The sequence below is a fragment of the Ammospiza caudacuta genome, chromosome 3 (genome assembly GCF_027887145.1).
Source record: "Ammospiza caudacuta isolate bAmmCau1 chromosome 3, bAmmCau1.pri, whole genome shotgun sequence".
In the NCBI taxonomy this organism is placed as follows: domain Eukaryota; kingdom Metazoa; phylum Chordata; class Aves; order Passeriformes; family Passerellidae; genus Ammospiza; species Ammospiza caudacuta.
In genome coordinates, this window is record NC_080595.1 from 48,875,167 (window position 1) to 48,892,847 (window position 17,681).

The 17,681-nt window shown below is 34.6% G+C and overlaps 1 protein-coding gene across 1 annotated transcript in view; it reads left to right on the forward strand.

Moving 5' to 3' along the window:
• The window catches only part of RYR2 (ryanodine receptor 2), a 380,761-nt gene extending 367,695 nt beyond the window's left edge, over positions 1–13,066 (forward strand). The window contains exons 97-104 of the mRNA XM_058801183.1: positions 844–904; positions 2,166–2,312; positions 3,180–3,314; positions 5,690–5,846; positions 7,661–7,725; positions 8,482–8,582; positions 10,065–10,116; positions 11,773–13,066. Coding sequence (XP_058657166.1) covers positions 844–904; positions 2,166–2,312; positions 3,180–3,314; positions 5,690–5,846; positions 7,661–7,725; positions 8,482–8,582; positions 10,065–10,116; positions 11,773–11,868 — 814 coding nt within the window. The 3' untranslated portion in view covers positions 11,869–13,066. The remainder of the gene's footprint in view (positions 1–843; positions 905–2,165; positions 2,313–3,179; positions 3,315–5,689; positions 5,847–7,660; positions 7,726–8,481; positions 8,583–10,064; positions 10,117–11,772) is intronic.
• The last annotated feature ends 4,615 nt before the right edge of the window (positions 13,067–17,681 follow it).

Here is a 17,681-nt window from a genome sequence, read left to right on the forward strand (position 1 = left end):
TACTTTTCCATCAGCTGTATATTTTCATGGCCTTTTTTCCTTCAAACCATGTCTGAGCAAAATTCTCCAACAGTCAAGGGGCACCATTCTTCATGAAGAATCACCTGCTGATGTTGTTCAGTGCCTGGCACAAAATTTTGACACAGTGCAATAAAAGGGGTATTTCCTACCTAGTTAACAGTTAATAAAGAAATGTTTTTTATCTGATGAGATGCTTTCTGCTTTTAAAAAAGTAACATTAAGAGAATATTTTCCTAAGTACCTTTGTCAAAACTCATTAACTGGTAAGAATGATCCTGTTTTCATTAATGATTTTCCTTATATCCTTAGAAAAATGGGTCAATTTTCTGAACAAGCTCTGATATTCATCTGATTTAAATTTGTCTGTCTTTAATGTCATCCAATTGTGTCACTCAAGGTATGCTATAATGACAAAGGTAAAGAATTGGCATTGTAGGGTGCAAATTCGGTTACCTTTTTTGACTAGCTAATTCAGACTTAGGTGGATTGCACTAAAAAGAAAAAAAAATATTTTTTTCTCCATGGATTTTAAAGACAGCTTATGTCACTTGTATGCATGATAAAATTTTAGAAATCAATCAACATTAGGTCTGATGAATTCAAACCAGTGCTTTTTAATTTGATTTTTGCTTTTTTGTTTCTTGCCAGATTCATTCCACAGTAAAAGTCTGAATTAGAACAAGGTTCTAATGTATTTCAGCTTTTGAAGAAGTTGATCAGCTGTTGACTCCTGCTATGTGACAATGCACTTCCTACAGATTGTGTTTAATGTTTTCCAGTTGTGTTTTGCTATTAAATGCTTTTTTTTCTTAATTTTTGCAGGCTAAATTCCATTGATGTTAAGTATCAGATGTGGAAATTAGGAGTTGTTTTCACTGATAATGTAAGTTTCTCAGTTTATGCATATATGTATATATTCATGTTCTAAAAGGAACTAAGCACTTGTTAATGCAAAGTGCTTCAATGAGAGGTGTGAAATACTCTGGATTGTATTTATTTTACTACAAGAAGAAAATCTTGAAAGCTTAAAGAGACATTGTCAAAATATTTTCAGTTACATTGGTTGTAGTTAATAGAACCTCACTCAATTCCTGCCCTATTTCTGATAGCTTTAATAGAAGCAATAAGAAAGCACAGCCCTGTAGAATTAGTAAACTGACTTTATAAATGCGAAGTGCCATTTTTCCTGTTGTTCATAAATATTATTAACACTTGAATATTCCTGGAGCACAGTCAGATCAATATAGTTAATATATCTTGAATTGCTAAATTTGTATCACTGAAACCAATAGTAAGATGTACAACAGAATGATACAAATTATTCCAGTAATTTGAAAAAGGGAGTCTTTAAAAGAAAAAAAAACTAGGAGAGATAAACAAGAATGTTAAAATGCAGTTTAATTCAGTCATCATATGATTTTTCAGTCTTACAATTATTCGTTTGCCTAGTTACTTAATTTACTGGTAAGGAAAACAATTGGGGAAAAATTATTTTGGAGCTACGACAGATGGAAAATGAAAGGGTAATCTGAAGGTACTCAGGAAAAGTGGAAACAGTAAGCCTCAAGGTCTAGAGACAGCATGATCTCTAAACAGTGCTTGTTTGGGACTAGTATTTTTTTAAGGGATGGAGTATAATTTCTCTTATAAATACTTGTATTTCAGTTCAATAAAAATTAATTGATAGAGGATCAGATGAAATTAACATTCATGGTTACTTAAATATACTTAATTATAAAATTCCTTTTGTTGCCTGCACAGTTCTGTAATTGTCATTAGCTAACTTTGGGCATTAATATTTTAATGTAATTATTTAGAAATTATTTTTAAAAGTAATTTTAATCAGTTTTTTTATACAGTGCAGATATTTACAAATAAGGGTTTAGGAATTTCAAAATTAGTTTTTATAGTATAAATTCTGAATTTCTTGATTTTGCCCATATCTTGTTGACTTTGTGTTTGTGGATTTAATATTGTTGCATGAATAGAAAATTCTCAATGATATCTAGAAGACTCTCTCTTTAAAAAGAACTTTTTTCTATTTAAAGAAAAGCATGTTTGAGAAATTTCTACTTTTCCTTATTGTCTTGAAGTAAGATGAAAACCATGAATTTTATTTTGAATGTACTTGTTTTTTCTGTTAGTCTTTCCTTTACCTAGCGTGGTACATGACCATGTCAGTCCTTGGCCATTACAACAATTTTTTCTTTGCTGCTCATCTCCTTGACATTGCAATGGGATTCAAGACATTGCGAACTATCCTGTCATCAGTTACCCACAATGGCAAACAGGTATCAACTGTCACCTCTTTCCAGTTTTTTTTGCTTAAGGAGTACACAGGAAAAATCACTTCACTACTTGAGTCAGGCGCTCTGCAGGTTGACAACAGAAATGTTCTTTCATCATGAGCTCTAGAACTGGAGTTGATGATGAAGCCAGACAATGGGATTTGTAAGCAAAGGTATTCTCCCTTCTGAAAATAGTCCTGAAGTTTTAGAAAAGTACCTGTGAAAGCAGGGGGCATTATTTATAAGGAACTTTTTCAATCTAGGAGCTACACAAGTGAGATATCAATTTACAGAATACTGAAGCTACCTCCCAGCTGCTTCCATTAAGCTCAGAGCAAAATTGGAATGATGCTGCAGTTGAGCAGTGAACTACTTGTTGCTGCTTTTCTAAGATATCAAAATATTAGGAACAAGGTTCTTTTTATATGTATTTCATATATGTAAAAAATAAAGTTGCTTTCCTATTAAATTAGTAGATAACTGTATTTCAACTAATTATGTACTAGATGATAGTAATATTATATTAGGTAGTGAATTTTCAGATCTTCCATCTGATTTTGAGGAATCCATATGATTCTAATCATTGGATTAATGATTATTTTTATTTGTCCATAAGATTTGTCTTTGTAATTATGTTTCTGTGTAATTTGTCTTTGTAATTATGTTTGATCAAAAGAAAGGAAATGCACAATCTTTGTGTGAGAATATGCAGATATATTACTCTGTATTACAAAAATATATAAAGAGTAAACGTTTTCCTACTGCTACTAGATACAGTTTATTGTCAGTTTCCTTTTATTTTTTTTTAAAGAAAAGATGAATCACAATTCCATAGTGGTGTTACACCCATTCTGTAATCTTGTCTTCCAGCTTGTCCTAACAGTGGGATTACTGGCAGTAGTGGTATACTTGTATACAGTAGTGGCATTCAATTTTTTCCGCAAGTTCTACAACAAGAGTGAAGATGGTGACATGCCAGACATGAAATGTGATGATATGCTAACAGTAAGTCTTATTTTGTTTTCTGGTTTTTAGTTGTTTGGTTTTTTGGGGTTTTTTTTCCCCTCAAACTGTTGTGGTTTTGTCCTGACCTTCTTGTTAATTGGTAACAGTAATATCATTAGCCAGCATGCAGGAAATATTGCAATTGAAAACAAATGGACAAATATGATGAACATCCTCAACAAATAGATAGATCTTGTGTATGCTCAAAAACCTCCTCTATAAAGGAGTAGAAGAAATGTGGTACTGTACTTTGCTATAGCTGTTCAAAAAACGCAAAACAACTAGAAGCTGTGAAGCTGAGCTGGCTAAAGGGCAGCACTTCTGAATCTCAAAATTCAACAGGTCATTCATAGGCAAGCATTTTCATAGGTAATTAAAATACTTAAAGTCTTGTTTAAGCTTTGAAATCCATCAGTTCCTCTTAGCATGAATTGGCGTAGTTATCTTTAATAGGCAGTTTGGTAACTACAGTGTTCAAAACTGTCTTAAATTACTTTGTACTAAGTAAGACAGTGACAGACTTTGGAGTTATGACTGGTAGAGTTTAAACCAAAAAGAATTTCCAAGATGCATTGCCCTTAGTATCCCTCAAAAAAAATAATGTAAAAAATCATGGTAAATGTATTTCAGTATGCTATGCAACATTAATCTCTTCCAGGGAGTCAACAACATTTAAAAGCCAAATAAATAGATAAACTATTTATTTGATAAAATAAATAGATATATCTAAAATAGATAAACTAAACTAAATAGCTAAACTTGATAAACTAGAGTAGTTTATTTTTGTCAGGTTTTGGGACATTCAATGCACCAAAACCAGATAAAATGGAACGTGAATCACTGAAGGGCTGTTAAACTGTCAGATGCTGGAGCACTTGCTTTGGGAAGAGTGGAGGGAACTGGGCTTGTTTGGCTTAGAGAAGAGAAATTCTCAGGGTAGAGGGTGCGTAAGACGAGTTCCCAGTGTCTGCAGAAAGATTATTGGGAATACCCATCCAAGCTCCTAACAGGAAGTGCATGGCAGGAGACTGTGGACATAAAGTGGAAAAATGTGTTCTGACTGAGGGGAGCCAAAGGATCACATTGCTCAGAGAGTTTGTTCCAGTCTCAATCCTTAGGAAGTTATATTAATTAACTGACTTGGATAAAGCCTAAAACATTTTTTTCTGAGGTTGTAGTGGGCCCTGATTGGAGTAGAGATCTCATGAAGTGATCTGATATGACCTGCTTTGTAATTCTCTGAAAATGCTCATACCACAAGGCTATAATATCGTACAGGAATTAGTTATAATAACATGTGATATGCTGTAAAATCAGGGTTGTGCCTTGTAAGAACACTAAGACTTGAAACAGGATTGAAAAGAAAATCAATATACATAACTTTTTAGAAATAGAGAACCAAAACCTTTTACATAAGTAACACTACATTCACTCATTAAGTTAATTATTACCTTTTAGTCTTGGAGTATAAAATACTTTTAGAAATTGTTAGATTTTTCAGGCAAGGGTCATTCAGAATTATATGGTACTTTATAAATTCCTTACAGAAGGGATTTTGGGGACAGTGTGGCATAGAAATAGAAGAATGGATTTTTTTTGTATGGGGAGGTTTTAGGAGTTAGTTATTGTCATCACTATTTTTTGGTATGAGTGAGAACCCTTGACCTATAGTTTGCAAAGGTGCTTAAAGAAAAAAAGCAGTCGCCTGCTCTAGACCTCTAGAGGGTGATACCATAATTTTCTATTAAACTATAACATGATAAAACTGGAAATTTTGTGTTGTCAGCATTCCAGGTAACTGTTCTGACAGACCTAGTATAACACTTTTCATATCATAGTTTCACAGTATTATTCTCAGATATTTTCAATAATTAGAACAGGCTATTTCTCTGCACAAGCATTCACAAAGATGTTTTGCTTGGTTGTGGTTTGTTTTGTTTTATTTTGGCTTGAGGAGGAGGGTTGTTTATTTTTAAATGTGAATTTAAAACACTAAAAACAGGGAAAATCATTCACTTTTGAGCTGAGAAATTGGAAAAGGAGATGGCTATGGTGGGGATGATATTTCCTATTCACACTGCTGAAATGATTTTACATGAATCATGGGGTGCTGCTGAGCTTCTGGTAGTTGAACTTTTGATCTTACTGAACTGCTACATAATTACAGAACAGGAAATACTGCAGCTTCAGCTGCACAGTAGCATTTCCCCCCCATCAGGAATATGCATAATCTCAAAGGAGAGAAAAAGATGGTTTGACATGTCATAGTTCCTAGACCATAGACCAGTTTTACCAATTACTGAATTTGTAACGCTGGGTATTTTTGCTTTTAGCTGCAAACAGCCTTTTTATCCCTTTGTTTTTTTCTTTTCTAGTGCTACATGTTTCATATGTACGTTGGAGTACGTGCAGGAGGAGGCATTGGTGATGAGATAGAAGATCCAGCAGGAGATGAGTATGAAATCTATCGGATTATCTTTGACATCACTTTCTTCTTCTTTGTGATTGTCATCCTGCTAGCAATTATCCAAGGTATGCTTTTGTAATCCACAGTGGGACTGAAAGCATTATTTAGCAGTACAAAGATCTCAGTGCTGTGGTAATCACAAACCTAAGATTCAGACAGAACAGCAGGACAGATCACAAAGGATAGGTTTATAAAGAAAATCACACCTGGCTGACTCATCATACACTGCTCTTCTGGGTCTCTGTAAAATCAACAGGCTCTAACTGGATCAATAGAAACAAAATAAATGTTTTGCTCTAAGAATACTGATGTCACTGCAGTTTCTGTCTTGTCATTGTTCTTTCTAAAAGCCTCCTATAGAAATCTTGTGGCACAACTTCAAATTGTTTACCAGTGTAACCCATCCTACATGAGCTTTCATGGGCAAAATCAGTACTGCTGTCACTATTCCCTCTGCCAATGTCATAAATTCTTGACCATCTGGCAGATCTTCAGATTGGCAATAGTGGTATGAAACTGGGACCATAGCTTTATGTGGTAAAATATTTTCTTACATAAAATTGCTCTTTTGTGTGATGCTTCCTTATCTGAACAATGTATAAGAGTAAAAAAGTGCTTGATATGAAACAGCTTTAGTATAGCCTGGTTAATGACAGTGGAAAGTTAGCTTTGGAATTTCAGTGATACTATGTGATTGACAGTGTTTCTCACTGTTGTAATCTGGATAATGGATACCTTGGCATGTCAAGGATTACGTGTTTTGGCATGTAAAGGATTTTTTAAATTATGTTTAAATTAGTTATGTTTATTGATATTACCTGAAGTACTTAAACCCCTGTTTGTTTCCCTTCTATACCTTTAAAATATTGTCAAGAATGCCCTAAAGGTAATTTTTTATGAAAGTTCACACAAGTTAACAGAATTATATTCTCAGTTTTAAAAAATTGATGAACAGTTTTGCTGGGTTAACTTGCTGTCATAAATACTGATACCTCATTGCTTTCTGTCAGCTGACAGATAACTTAGGACAATTTTGACAGCAGTAAGGGTGCTTTCTCCCTCACTACGAGGAAATTCAAAAGGCAACTTTTAACTTCTGGTAAATTGTTTATTACTTTTATTCAAGCAACAGGGTTTTTTTAAAGGGCTTGGGGAAAGTGGAAATTTTTTTATACCCTGAGTTGGCATATCTCATGTGGTTCATTTCTTCATTTTATGAGTGGCTGAAGAATAGTGTCCTTAACTGTCCAACTGTAATTTGGGTACAGGAGTGTAAATAGTCACTGTGGAGTTAGTCCTGATTTGTATTGGAGTAAGTGCAGGAAAGGTTATAAGCAGTTTAGAGTGTGAGCCATAGAGTCTGTGATTCTTTTTGTTCTTCTTTCGTATCTCCCTGAAATGATCCCTTATTTTTGTCAGAGCTCCAATAGTGGAACCTTATACTACATGACAATCATCTTGAGAGAGGATGCATGGAGCTCTGAGCCTCTCTGCATCTGCCATGTAATAAATATCTAATCTCTGTTAAATGTACAGTATTATTTTTTCTATTGGGCCACTGTAAACCCACGTATATCTTAATGTACTAAGTCAAGATTAGAGCACTGGGAATAAAAAGAAGTCTGTTTGTCCCATTTTATAATTCAAAATGGTACTGCCAGCCATGTTGCTGGTGTTTCTTTGGCTTGTTTTTTTTTGTTCATAGTTTTGTTGTCTTCAGAATGTGTATTGGTGTGTATTCTTTCTGCAAAGATTCTCCTTTAATATTCTTTAGATATGTTAGAGATAACATATCAGAGATATGTTATCCCTGGATTTCCAGAGATTCTGTGTCATGATTGTTATTGAACATTAACTATCATTTTAACTTAAACCCTAGGTTTAATTATTGACGCTTTTGGTGAGTTAAGAGATCAGCAAGAGCAAGTTAAGGAAGACATGGAGGTAAGAACATTCAGTTGCTGAACCATACGTATTTTCAGATTTTACGAGTATGTGTTTTCCGTCAAAATATGTTTTAGCTAGTGGATGGTTTTTCAAACTAAGAGAAAAATACAGTCCTGTACACGGTCTGATATCATGCAGTGTGAATTATAATGAATTGCATGTCTGTGGCTATTTAAATCTTTTGGATCCTCAAACCAGAGGTTTCTAAAGCAGAGTGTTAACACTGTCACGTTGCATTTCATCTCAGATGTAATTTTCTTTGCTTAATATATGTGTGAAAGTATCTTGTACTTTGTGATTTTCTATTCTGTCATTGAAGTATATGTGTAAGAAGTCAGGAAAGTGTTGCAAACCAGCTTCACTTTGTAATGTGAACTTGGAGCATATTCAGTTTCAGCTGGACAAGCATTGAGGTAAATATTGTCCTGTGTCACAGTAAGCGCTGCTTAAGATTAAAAAAGTCAGCTGTGATTATTGTATGCCATTCTGTCTCTTGATACTTGTTCACTTAGAGCTGGCAAAGATTTAGTTTTTTAAACAGTTAGAAGCTATTCTGATGGTAGCTAAGCTGCTATTCATGTGTTTTTACTGAGGTATCCAGTCTGAATCATTTAAAGAAAAGCCTTTTTGTGCAGCACATAATATATATGCTGCATTGCTATTTTCAAGAAAATTGTTACTTTTTTTTGCCTTTTTTGAAAGCCGGGCAGGTGTTTTATGTAGTGTTGAAGCGCTCTGTGTTCTTTCTTCTAGACAAAGTGCTTTATCTGTGGAATAGGAAATGACTACTTTGATACAGTGCCTCATGGCTTTGAAACACACACACTACAGGAGCACAACTTGGCCAATTATTTGTAAGTACACTAAAAATGCACTCCTCACTAACCCATGGTCCTTGCAGCCTCTGCAGATACCTGATTACTTCTTTTGCATAAGTAATAGTGCTATTCGGCTTTGGTGTGCACTTTCTGAATCTATTATCCTGAGGTAGTGACAGAAAGGAATTAATTAATTAAGTTTCATATCTTTCTTTCCAGCTTGGTTGTGGCAGAAGAGGTTTGTATGAGGTTGTAGGTAAAAATTAACTTGATATGTGGTTGCAGAGGTCACATAAATTGTAAAATTGGACGAGGGGTGTAAGGTACAGAGGAGCAGTACGGCCTGGCCTGGAGAATGATGGAAAGAGAGAACAAACACAGCAGTAAGACAAAAGAACTTGCATTGGACAAAATATTTTGTGTGGAGTGCTGAGGCTGACCAAGAGAAACCGGGGACAAAAGGAGGTAGGGGAACTGTAATGAGGAGCTAGAGATGAGAGGGATCAACCAAGGGCATTGGGTCCACCTTTGGAAAATCCAAGCAGAGCACCAGTGACCCCTAAACTAAATAAAGCCAATTATCAGGTCTACAACCACTTTATCATACTGTTCCTCTCGTGTATTAAAATCCAGTGCCAGAGCGTATTTCATACTAGTGCTGTCAGTATGAAGCAGGGGATGGATTGTGTCTTCGTGTTTTTAAACTGGCATTGTATATGCACAAAATAAGGAGACTGCAAAGTCAAACACGGCTATAGACACCTTTCAGCTGAAAAACAAAATGTGCAAACAAAATACATTGGAAGTACTATCATACAGGGTTTTGTTCCTATTTAATAAATACTGAATAGATAGTATACTATAGCATATTTGCTTTAAAGTGCCTCAGCCTGAGGAATTGGGTTTTTTTCTTTGTGTGCATGATCCTATTTTATGTTTTTACATATGTTTGGAGAGAATGTCTCTTACGAGTGAAATTTTGAAATTATCACCCAGTGAATGTCAGCTCAAACCCTCCAGACTGTTGTTTTTTTAAAAATTGCAAATTCTTTTCTGCTCATGTTGATCTTGCGTACACTACTAAAATATTCCCAACCTGTAATTCCAGCAGTAGAAATCTCTTAGATATATTCAGCTTTTTTTATTCAGTGTGGGAAGAGTAAAGAAAGAAATTTCCTATGACCATTTTCTGTCTGCTTCCAAGTGGGCTTTCATGGGCAAGAAAATGTTGTCTGTTGTAAGTTTGGGAATAGAAAGTTTAGAAAATCTTCATTTAAACTGAGTTGCTAACTACAGTAAATCAAACTGACTATCATGCATATTAATATACAACTCGTTGAACAATGAATGTCAACAGGAAAATGTTTAATCTTTCTCAGAATATTATCATTGATAAAAATCTGGAACTTGAAAGTCCATGAACAGCATTATCACTGTACATGCTGAATAATTTCCATCTCCTTGTGGTTTGCCTAATGTTTCCAAACACTCTATTGATAGCTGTTTCTTTGCTTATAGGTTTTTTCTGATGTATCTTATTAACAAAGATGAAACTGAGCATACAGGACAGGTAGGTTGAACAACTCTATTAATGTCAGCTCATTCTAAAATAAAAATCATTCAGACTTGGAAAAACTAAGATTTTTCTGATGGATAGCCCCCATATGGTATGGAACCTAATTCTCATTCTAAGCAATTCTGAAGACTTTGGTTGCCTTATGTTAGGGCTTATCGATTCTGAAGCACTTTCTATTCCTTTTTTGGTATCTGAACGTGGTATTTTCAAATTGTTATTTCCACAAAATATAAATACATACTATAAACAAAGGTAATGACAAACAGAACGTTGAAGTACTCTGTGAAAGCAACACTCTTCATTTCTCTCTTTTGATCCTTCTTTTAATAGTCTTTGTCTTTTATTATTATCCTCTGTGTATGATCTTCTGTCTACAGTCCTGAATAATTCCATATGAAGGAACTTGTGTGTATATCTAAAATGAAAAATATGTGAACTTTTCTCTGGAGGTTTCTACTGTGTTCTTCTCCATTCTTTCAAGTTTCTGGTGCCCCCTTCAACTTTCTTTAAATATACTAGAAGTCACTAATAAATGTATGACATTTACAGTCTTTTTCTTTCCTAGTGATAGTCTTTCAGCTGACTAGGCAAATGTTCCTGTGTTGCAGATCAAAACACAAAAGAAATGAATAGTATCCCATAAATAATCCTACAGACTTGTGTCAGAAGGATGATTTGCTATAAATCTATGTAGTTTACTCTTTCTGAACTCTGACATGTCTGCTGTAATCATCTTTTTTGCATAAATCTCAGCCTTGTCCAGTACGAGATTTTATGTGTCATGAGAATTTCATGCTGAGATTTTTGAAGGTCTTTTTTATATGCACTTTCTGTTTCCTTGGCAGTATGTCCTACTGTATTCACTGAAGACAGATTTCTACTGACTGTTCAGTTTTGATACTGTGATTGTGATAGTGATAGGTGATAGTTTGAAAATTGAGCATATTTCATTCTACATAACTTCTAGGAACATGCTTTAGTGGTAGACTTGGCACTAGTTTATGGTTGGATTCAATAATCTAAAAGATCTTTTCCAGCCTAAATAGTTCTATGGTTCTGTAACTGGTGTAACGTATGTCTTTTCTACCATGAAATTTTCATCATAAAAACCACATTTAACTGGTGTGATTAAAATAGAATAAAATGCCATATTCTTTATTATTCTTTGGAATGTCTCGAGACCCTACCCAAACAAATAATCAGAAAGGAAGAAATACTGAACGCTACTGACTCAGAAAATACTGACTATAAAGGTCATTTTGTTTTATGTATTTTTGTAGGCATGTTTTGAAATGACTGATGCAGAAATTCAGTCATATTTTTATGATGGAAAATATTCTATGTGCTCTGCTTATCTGTCTTGTGGCCGACTTCAATTGAGCATTACAGTGCTCCTTGATGTGCAAAAAGAAATAAACTACCTGGTTCTCTTCTGTGCATTTCTATAGTGCTTTTTGACCAGGTGACAAAAACCTAAAAGCTATTCTCAACTAATCAAAATCATTAACATGATTCTTGAGGATTGATGTTCAACAACCTTGCATGCACAGAATCAAAGTGAAGTGATATATAAATAAAAGAGGAAAAAAAGTAATGGTTGATGATTTCTCATTAAATCAAGTTAAATAATTTTAACTGTGTTTTTTTCAGGAATCATATGTTTGGAAAATGTATCAAGAACGATGCTGGGAGTTTTTCCCTGCTGGTGATTGCTTCCGAAAACAATATGAAGACCAGCTCAACTAAGCAAAAATGAGGATTTGTGGACAAAAATGTCCATGTATTTCCCAGCTCTTTTTGGAATGTCTAAAAGATTTCTTAAATCCCCAAAGCTGTGTGCATTTTGGAGCACCAAAGCTCTGTTTTTAATGATCCAACTGCACTTTTATTTTCTTGTGTATTTGCTTTGAAGACACTGGAGTAAAGAACAATGAAAAATTACAGCAACTTTGGAACCAAACCAACCACTTGCACAGACAAAAGATGTCCCTATACATAACATGCACACACAAGTAGAGACTTGAGACAGCTTATTTTTGAAACTGCCAGATGATACCCTTGTCTAAAAGATCACACATGGGGTGACATGGTAGCAACACTCATTTGGTCTGTTTATTTCATCATCCTGGAAGGAACTATATATAGTTCACAGAGCACCATAAAAAGATTGTTGTGGACATTAAGTTGTGGGGAAATAGTGCCTTACTATATGTGGGTTGAGCTATGCAGAAGATGAGTGCATGATGACATAATTTTTTTTTCTTTATATCTTCCCTTGCAATTTAGTATTTATTTTGTGGTTTTGGTGGGTTTGGGAGGAAGGGATTTGATTGTGCACATCTTTTTAACAAGACTGGAGTGTCTCAGGACAAGATTAGGTTATTCTCATCAAGTTCATTTCACATTTACCTTCCTCTTTAGCTTTTTGCTCTTATTTTGGTAATGCTCTGATACAACACTGCTACTTTATGAAATCTTTGTATGAATACAAGACAGCTGCAAAAAACACTTTAAGAAGAAATGTTTCATTGCATGTTTATTATGCAAGTTTAAAACAATCAAAAAACAACCTTCAGAAACGAGTTGATCAACATGAAAAAACATTCACAATAATTATATCCATAGTAATAAAGTGTTGTGGGCTTTATTGTACATCTGGAACAAGTGTCATCAACCAACAATATGAATATATGTTATGAATTTGACAGTAATTTTAGTTTATTTTTTTTTCTTTCTTTCATTTCTGCCACCTGTGATCGATAGTGGAGTTGAAAATTTTCTTGTTAAATTATTTTTTAAAAGCAAAGCTGAAGCAATATCCATTCAGGGACTCCATCAGTTACATCATGAAACACCAATGATGTGTACATTACTCCATTTTGAGTCCTTTTCAATTGTAATGCCAGTCTTTACAAATAAAAAGAGACATTCAGAATGGAAACAAGCTGGTTTTGGTAGCATTTGAAGTCTTTGTTACAGAATCTTTTTATCAATTCCTAAATTAATTTCAAACCCGGATTAAGCTACTCTTTCCTTAATGAAAGGTTTTGGTACTGTTTTGGGTCTTCTCTGCTGGACTTCTTGCTGTTCTGTTGCTCTCCCTCATTTCTTTAGAGGTCACATTTTTTGTCATGAAAAAAATTTCCGTATCAATATTCAGTTATAGCTAAAAAAAAGAAAAAAATTACGATTACGGGAATAGTCACTTAAAAATGCTAAGGCTGTATTCTTAAAAGCTAGACTTTTAGTTCTGTGAATTTTGCTGAATTTGGTATCCTATTCACAGCTCTGGTAAAATTCTCAAACTTGCAAGATTTGAAGACAGGGGCTGGGCAGACTGGTGACAGTGCAAGGGACAGGGACAGCAACCTCAAATTGTATTCACTTTTTAAACCACTCCCACCCAGACTGGACTGTTCAGTACAAATCTGTTTCCTCCCTATTTGGAAAAACTTCATGAGGCACCTTTATTCAGCCTTTTTGGGATTTGTGTCTAAGATTTAGAAATGGGGAGTTGTGGTGATGTTTCTTTTTGGTTGTACAACGTGAGAATAATTGTTATTTGACACACGTAGGTACACAGGCTGTTTCAGTTTTGCACATTTTGTAGAAAAAATATATAGCTAATGATTCTGAGAGATATTTCAAGATTCCTTTATCTTCAAAACAAATTCAAATGGGCTTTGTGGGTAAATACCAGAATAAATGTGACATGTTTCTTTAACCTCAAGTTCAAGTCAAAGAACTCCTGGGGCATCCTTGCTGTTGAATCCAGTATGCTGTAAAATATTTGTGAAGCCAGGCTTAAACAATAGAGATTTCTTTTATGATGAGATCAACTGATTATATGGTGGTGCAAAAAGTTTAGGTATGAAAAATCTTCATTTATTAAATCAATTATAGCTTTAACAGAAGCAAATTCCTACATCTAGGAGCTGGTCAGGAGAGTTTACAAGATTAGTGTGCAGTGCTGAAAAAGGATTTGGACTTTCTTTGGCAGACCTTCAGACTCTGGTTTATGCCGTCCCCTGTGCAGTGGCTGTAGGCTTTCTGTGAGTCCCAGAAATTTAGCATTTCCTGTTTGATGCACTAAGTTTGCCATGGAGAGCCTTTATCTTAACAGGTAATTCAACAAAAAAACCCTCTAATGTGCACTTTTAACAGGATAATATTATTCAAGCAGTCCACATGCTATATAATACACAGTGTGGGATACAATTTAATACAGTTAAATTTATTTTAGCCTTAGACAAAGTTGAAAAAAATTCTTAGATTTTACTGAAAACTGCTGAACTTCCTGAGACTGTTCCAAATGCAACTTCTTTGAATTTTTGTGTTGTAAACAGTCAACTAATACAGACAGTTCACGCCTTTAATAGTTGCATAAGAAGAAATCAACATTGACACAAGTGTGCTGTATACTAGCACAATGTACAAGAGTAGGTGATAATAACATGTCACTTGAAAACTACAGTTTTAGATCCAAGAAATTTAAAAAATTGGGGTTTATGCATGTTATACTTAAGGTAAGGTTATACTTACACATACATTTGTGTATGCTAATTTTTTTCGGCTGTTAATTAAATTTACTGATTTTGTCAGTAAAACAATAACTTTCAGGGGGAAATAAAGTGTCTCCCACCCTTTTTTGAAAAAAGCAAAGACAGAATTGTTTTGCTGTTTTGCTGAATGTGAAAAAAATTGAGAAGACCTCCAAAACTGATGATCCCAGCACATCCATGTTGATTTCAGCAAAGGAATGAAGAAATGAAAGGCAACGGAAAAACGAAGTAAGATGGAAGAGTAGTTGCAGTGTGATTTATTTGTGGAAGTTGTTGCCTCCTTATATGTTTCTCCCTTTGAACTGACAATTTTTACACCTTCTTCTGATTATCTGTTATTGTGTCTTTCTTTGTGCTTTAAAGTTTGAAGCCTATCTGTGGTTTTTTTTACTGAGACAATCACAGAAAATTGAAAGGAAGATAATGATTCTGTAATATCCTTGGCCACTGCATGGCTACAAGATTAATTCTAATAGCATTAATATGCTATTGAAGTAGTTCAATATTTTAATTTCTACTGTCCTCCTGCTGTTCTGGAGCTCTTACTACTAGGAATTGCATTAATGTTTATTTCTATATCTCTGATAATATTCCTGCCATCTTCAGAGGCACTAAATAATTCAGTTTACTTACATAATCACCTGTGAAGTATTTATAGGATGTCATATTTTCTAAACTAGAATATTTTAACTTTTTTTTGTTCATTAGCCAAAACAAGTAAAGCTGGTGTCCAAAACAATCTTTGTCAAATGATAAGACATCTGTCACAGAGAGCATGGGTGGGTATGTTCTTTGTTTAAATCTGTCTAATATTTATGCTCATAAATATAGCTTCTGCAATCTCTCTCTTTTAAGTCATAGCTGCTTTTATTTGTATAATTAGTTACTTCTTCATCAGTTTTCTTTTCTAAAGCCATGCCAAACCATAGAAGCTAGGTTACAAAAAGAATTTCAGGCTATACATATCTTAAATAATTTCTTAAGTAAAATTTGCAAGATATTTAAGCAGAAAGATATATTTATACCTTTTTTAGCGGTTTTTTGTAGGGTTTTTTTTCTGGACTACAGTTTTCATTTTCATTTGCATATTATTTTCAACGTATCCATGCAACTCCTTCCATTTTACTTCACAATTATATTTTTGGTTTGGATATTGTGAATTGGATGTTTAGGCAAAAGGAAGTGTCTGTTACGTGGTAGGGAAGACCTTTCTCAGCAGCTGCTGAAGATCTCCATCCTTCTGCTGTGTCAGTGGAGGTCAGGATTTGAGGCAATTCTTGGTATGAGCAGCTTGCTTCTCTAATAAAATGGCTATGGGCTAATCTGCAATTACAAAGGCTTAACCTATTCATTTGCTGCTGGATGGGAACATCTGAGCTAAAGTTCTCCTGAAAGGACATATTGAAATTTTTGGAATGGAAGGGGGAAAATCTGACAACCTCACAATTAAAATAAACTGAAGGTCCTTGCTGGTCCATTGTGTAAATGCTCCAAGTTCGTGTGCAAGATGCAGTCACTGACTTTGTAGCAATTGCATTACACATACAAAATACCTCTCTCTCTAGATATATGTTTTAATAAGAACCTTTGGAATGCTGAAAGTATGGCTAAAGAATTCTGGATCATGGAAACTGAGAATTGAAATAGATCAAAAGGTTTTGGTTAGTTGTTCTTTATGTATTGCTAGGAGGATAGAATGAAACTGCATGAATTGATTGCACTGAAAAAATAGAACCATGCTGTGAGAATCAGAGAAGGGAAAACTCTCCTGTCCTTTAGCTACAAGTGAATAAATGGAAGTGTAAAGGGTCAGACACTGTTGTATTTCTTTGGAGATTAATAAATTGCAGAAATTTTGGAGAAGTGTTGTTCTCAGTGTGATCTGCACGACAGGCACAGCGTGGCTCAAAGAAGCCTTGTTCTGTGAGCCATGCTGTGCCTGTTGTGCAGATCAGCAGGAGGGCAGGAGAATGGATGGCATCTGCCTTAGACAGTGGCATCCAGAGGGACTGCTCTTCCCTCCTGTGGTAATGTGCTCATGCTATACTCGGTGCATCCCGTTCTGAAGGGGTCCCTTCCCATCTCCCCCAATGCCTGGGAAAGGAAGACAAGTGAACATCTGTGTTCTCTTGGTTGTGTTATTGGCTCAGTCCTCTGTCAGCACCGCTGGACCTGCTGATACGCACAGACTTGCAGACACTTCCTCGTGAGAACAAATTGAAGTTAAATTGATTAAACAGCTGCTTGATGCTGACAACAAGGCATGTCCTTTTATCGTGTAGTCTGCCTAATGGAAGGAAAGTTGTAAATTCACTGAATAGGAAATAGAAAAAAATTAATACCACTAGACCATATAGTGGCCATTGATTTTTGGTTCTGTCCAAACAAGATAAAATTTCAGGCACTAAGTAAAATACTGTGAACTTTTTAGGTATCTACAATCTATATTAGAATAAGTAGCTTCATAGTTTTGATGTAACTACTGATCTGTTTTAAAGGGATTTACAATGTAACCCTAAATAATAAATAATAATAAAATGGTAATAAAAATAAACCTTATTTTAGAAAAGAGCAGTGGTTCATAGTGTTCTGTGCACATCTGGAAGACCACTCAGTGTTTAAATAAATCTGACAGAATGGAATGAGCTTTGGACAGGAAATACTGACACTGAATTTATTTTCTTCACTGGTTCTTTATGCTCAGACTAGTGTGGAATTAATAATAATTTAAATACACAAATGTAAAGATACATCCAGAGAATGAGGAATTTGTCTCTCCCTGATTTAGCTTTCATTGTTCTTGACTGCAATGAGGCAATTTTTATTTCTATTTGTTCAGACTTCTGCCCCATATCAGTAGGTTAATACCCCATATTTTGCAGTACTTGGAAGTGATTGTATAAAAATGCCAAAAATAATCCTGGATCATTTCAGAAAAAAATACAATCTAATTTTCCTAACTAGTAGTCCTTGGCAATATATGAAATCCATTTCTTG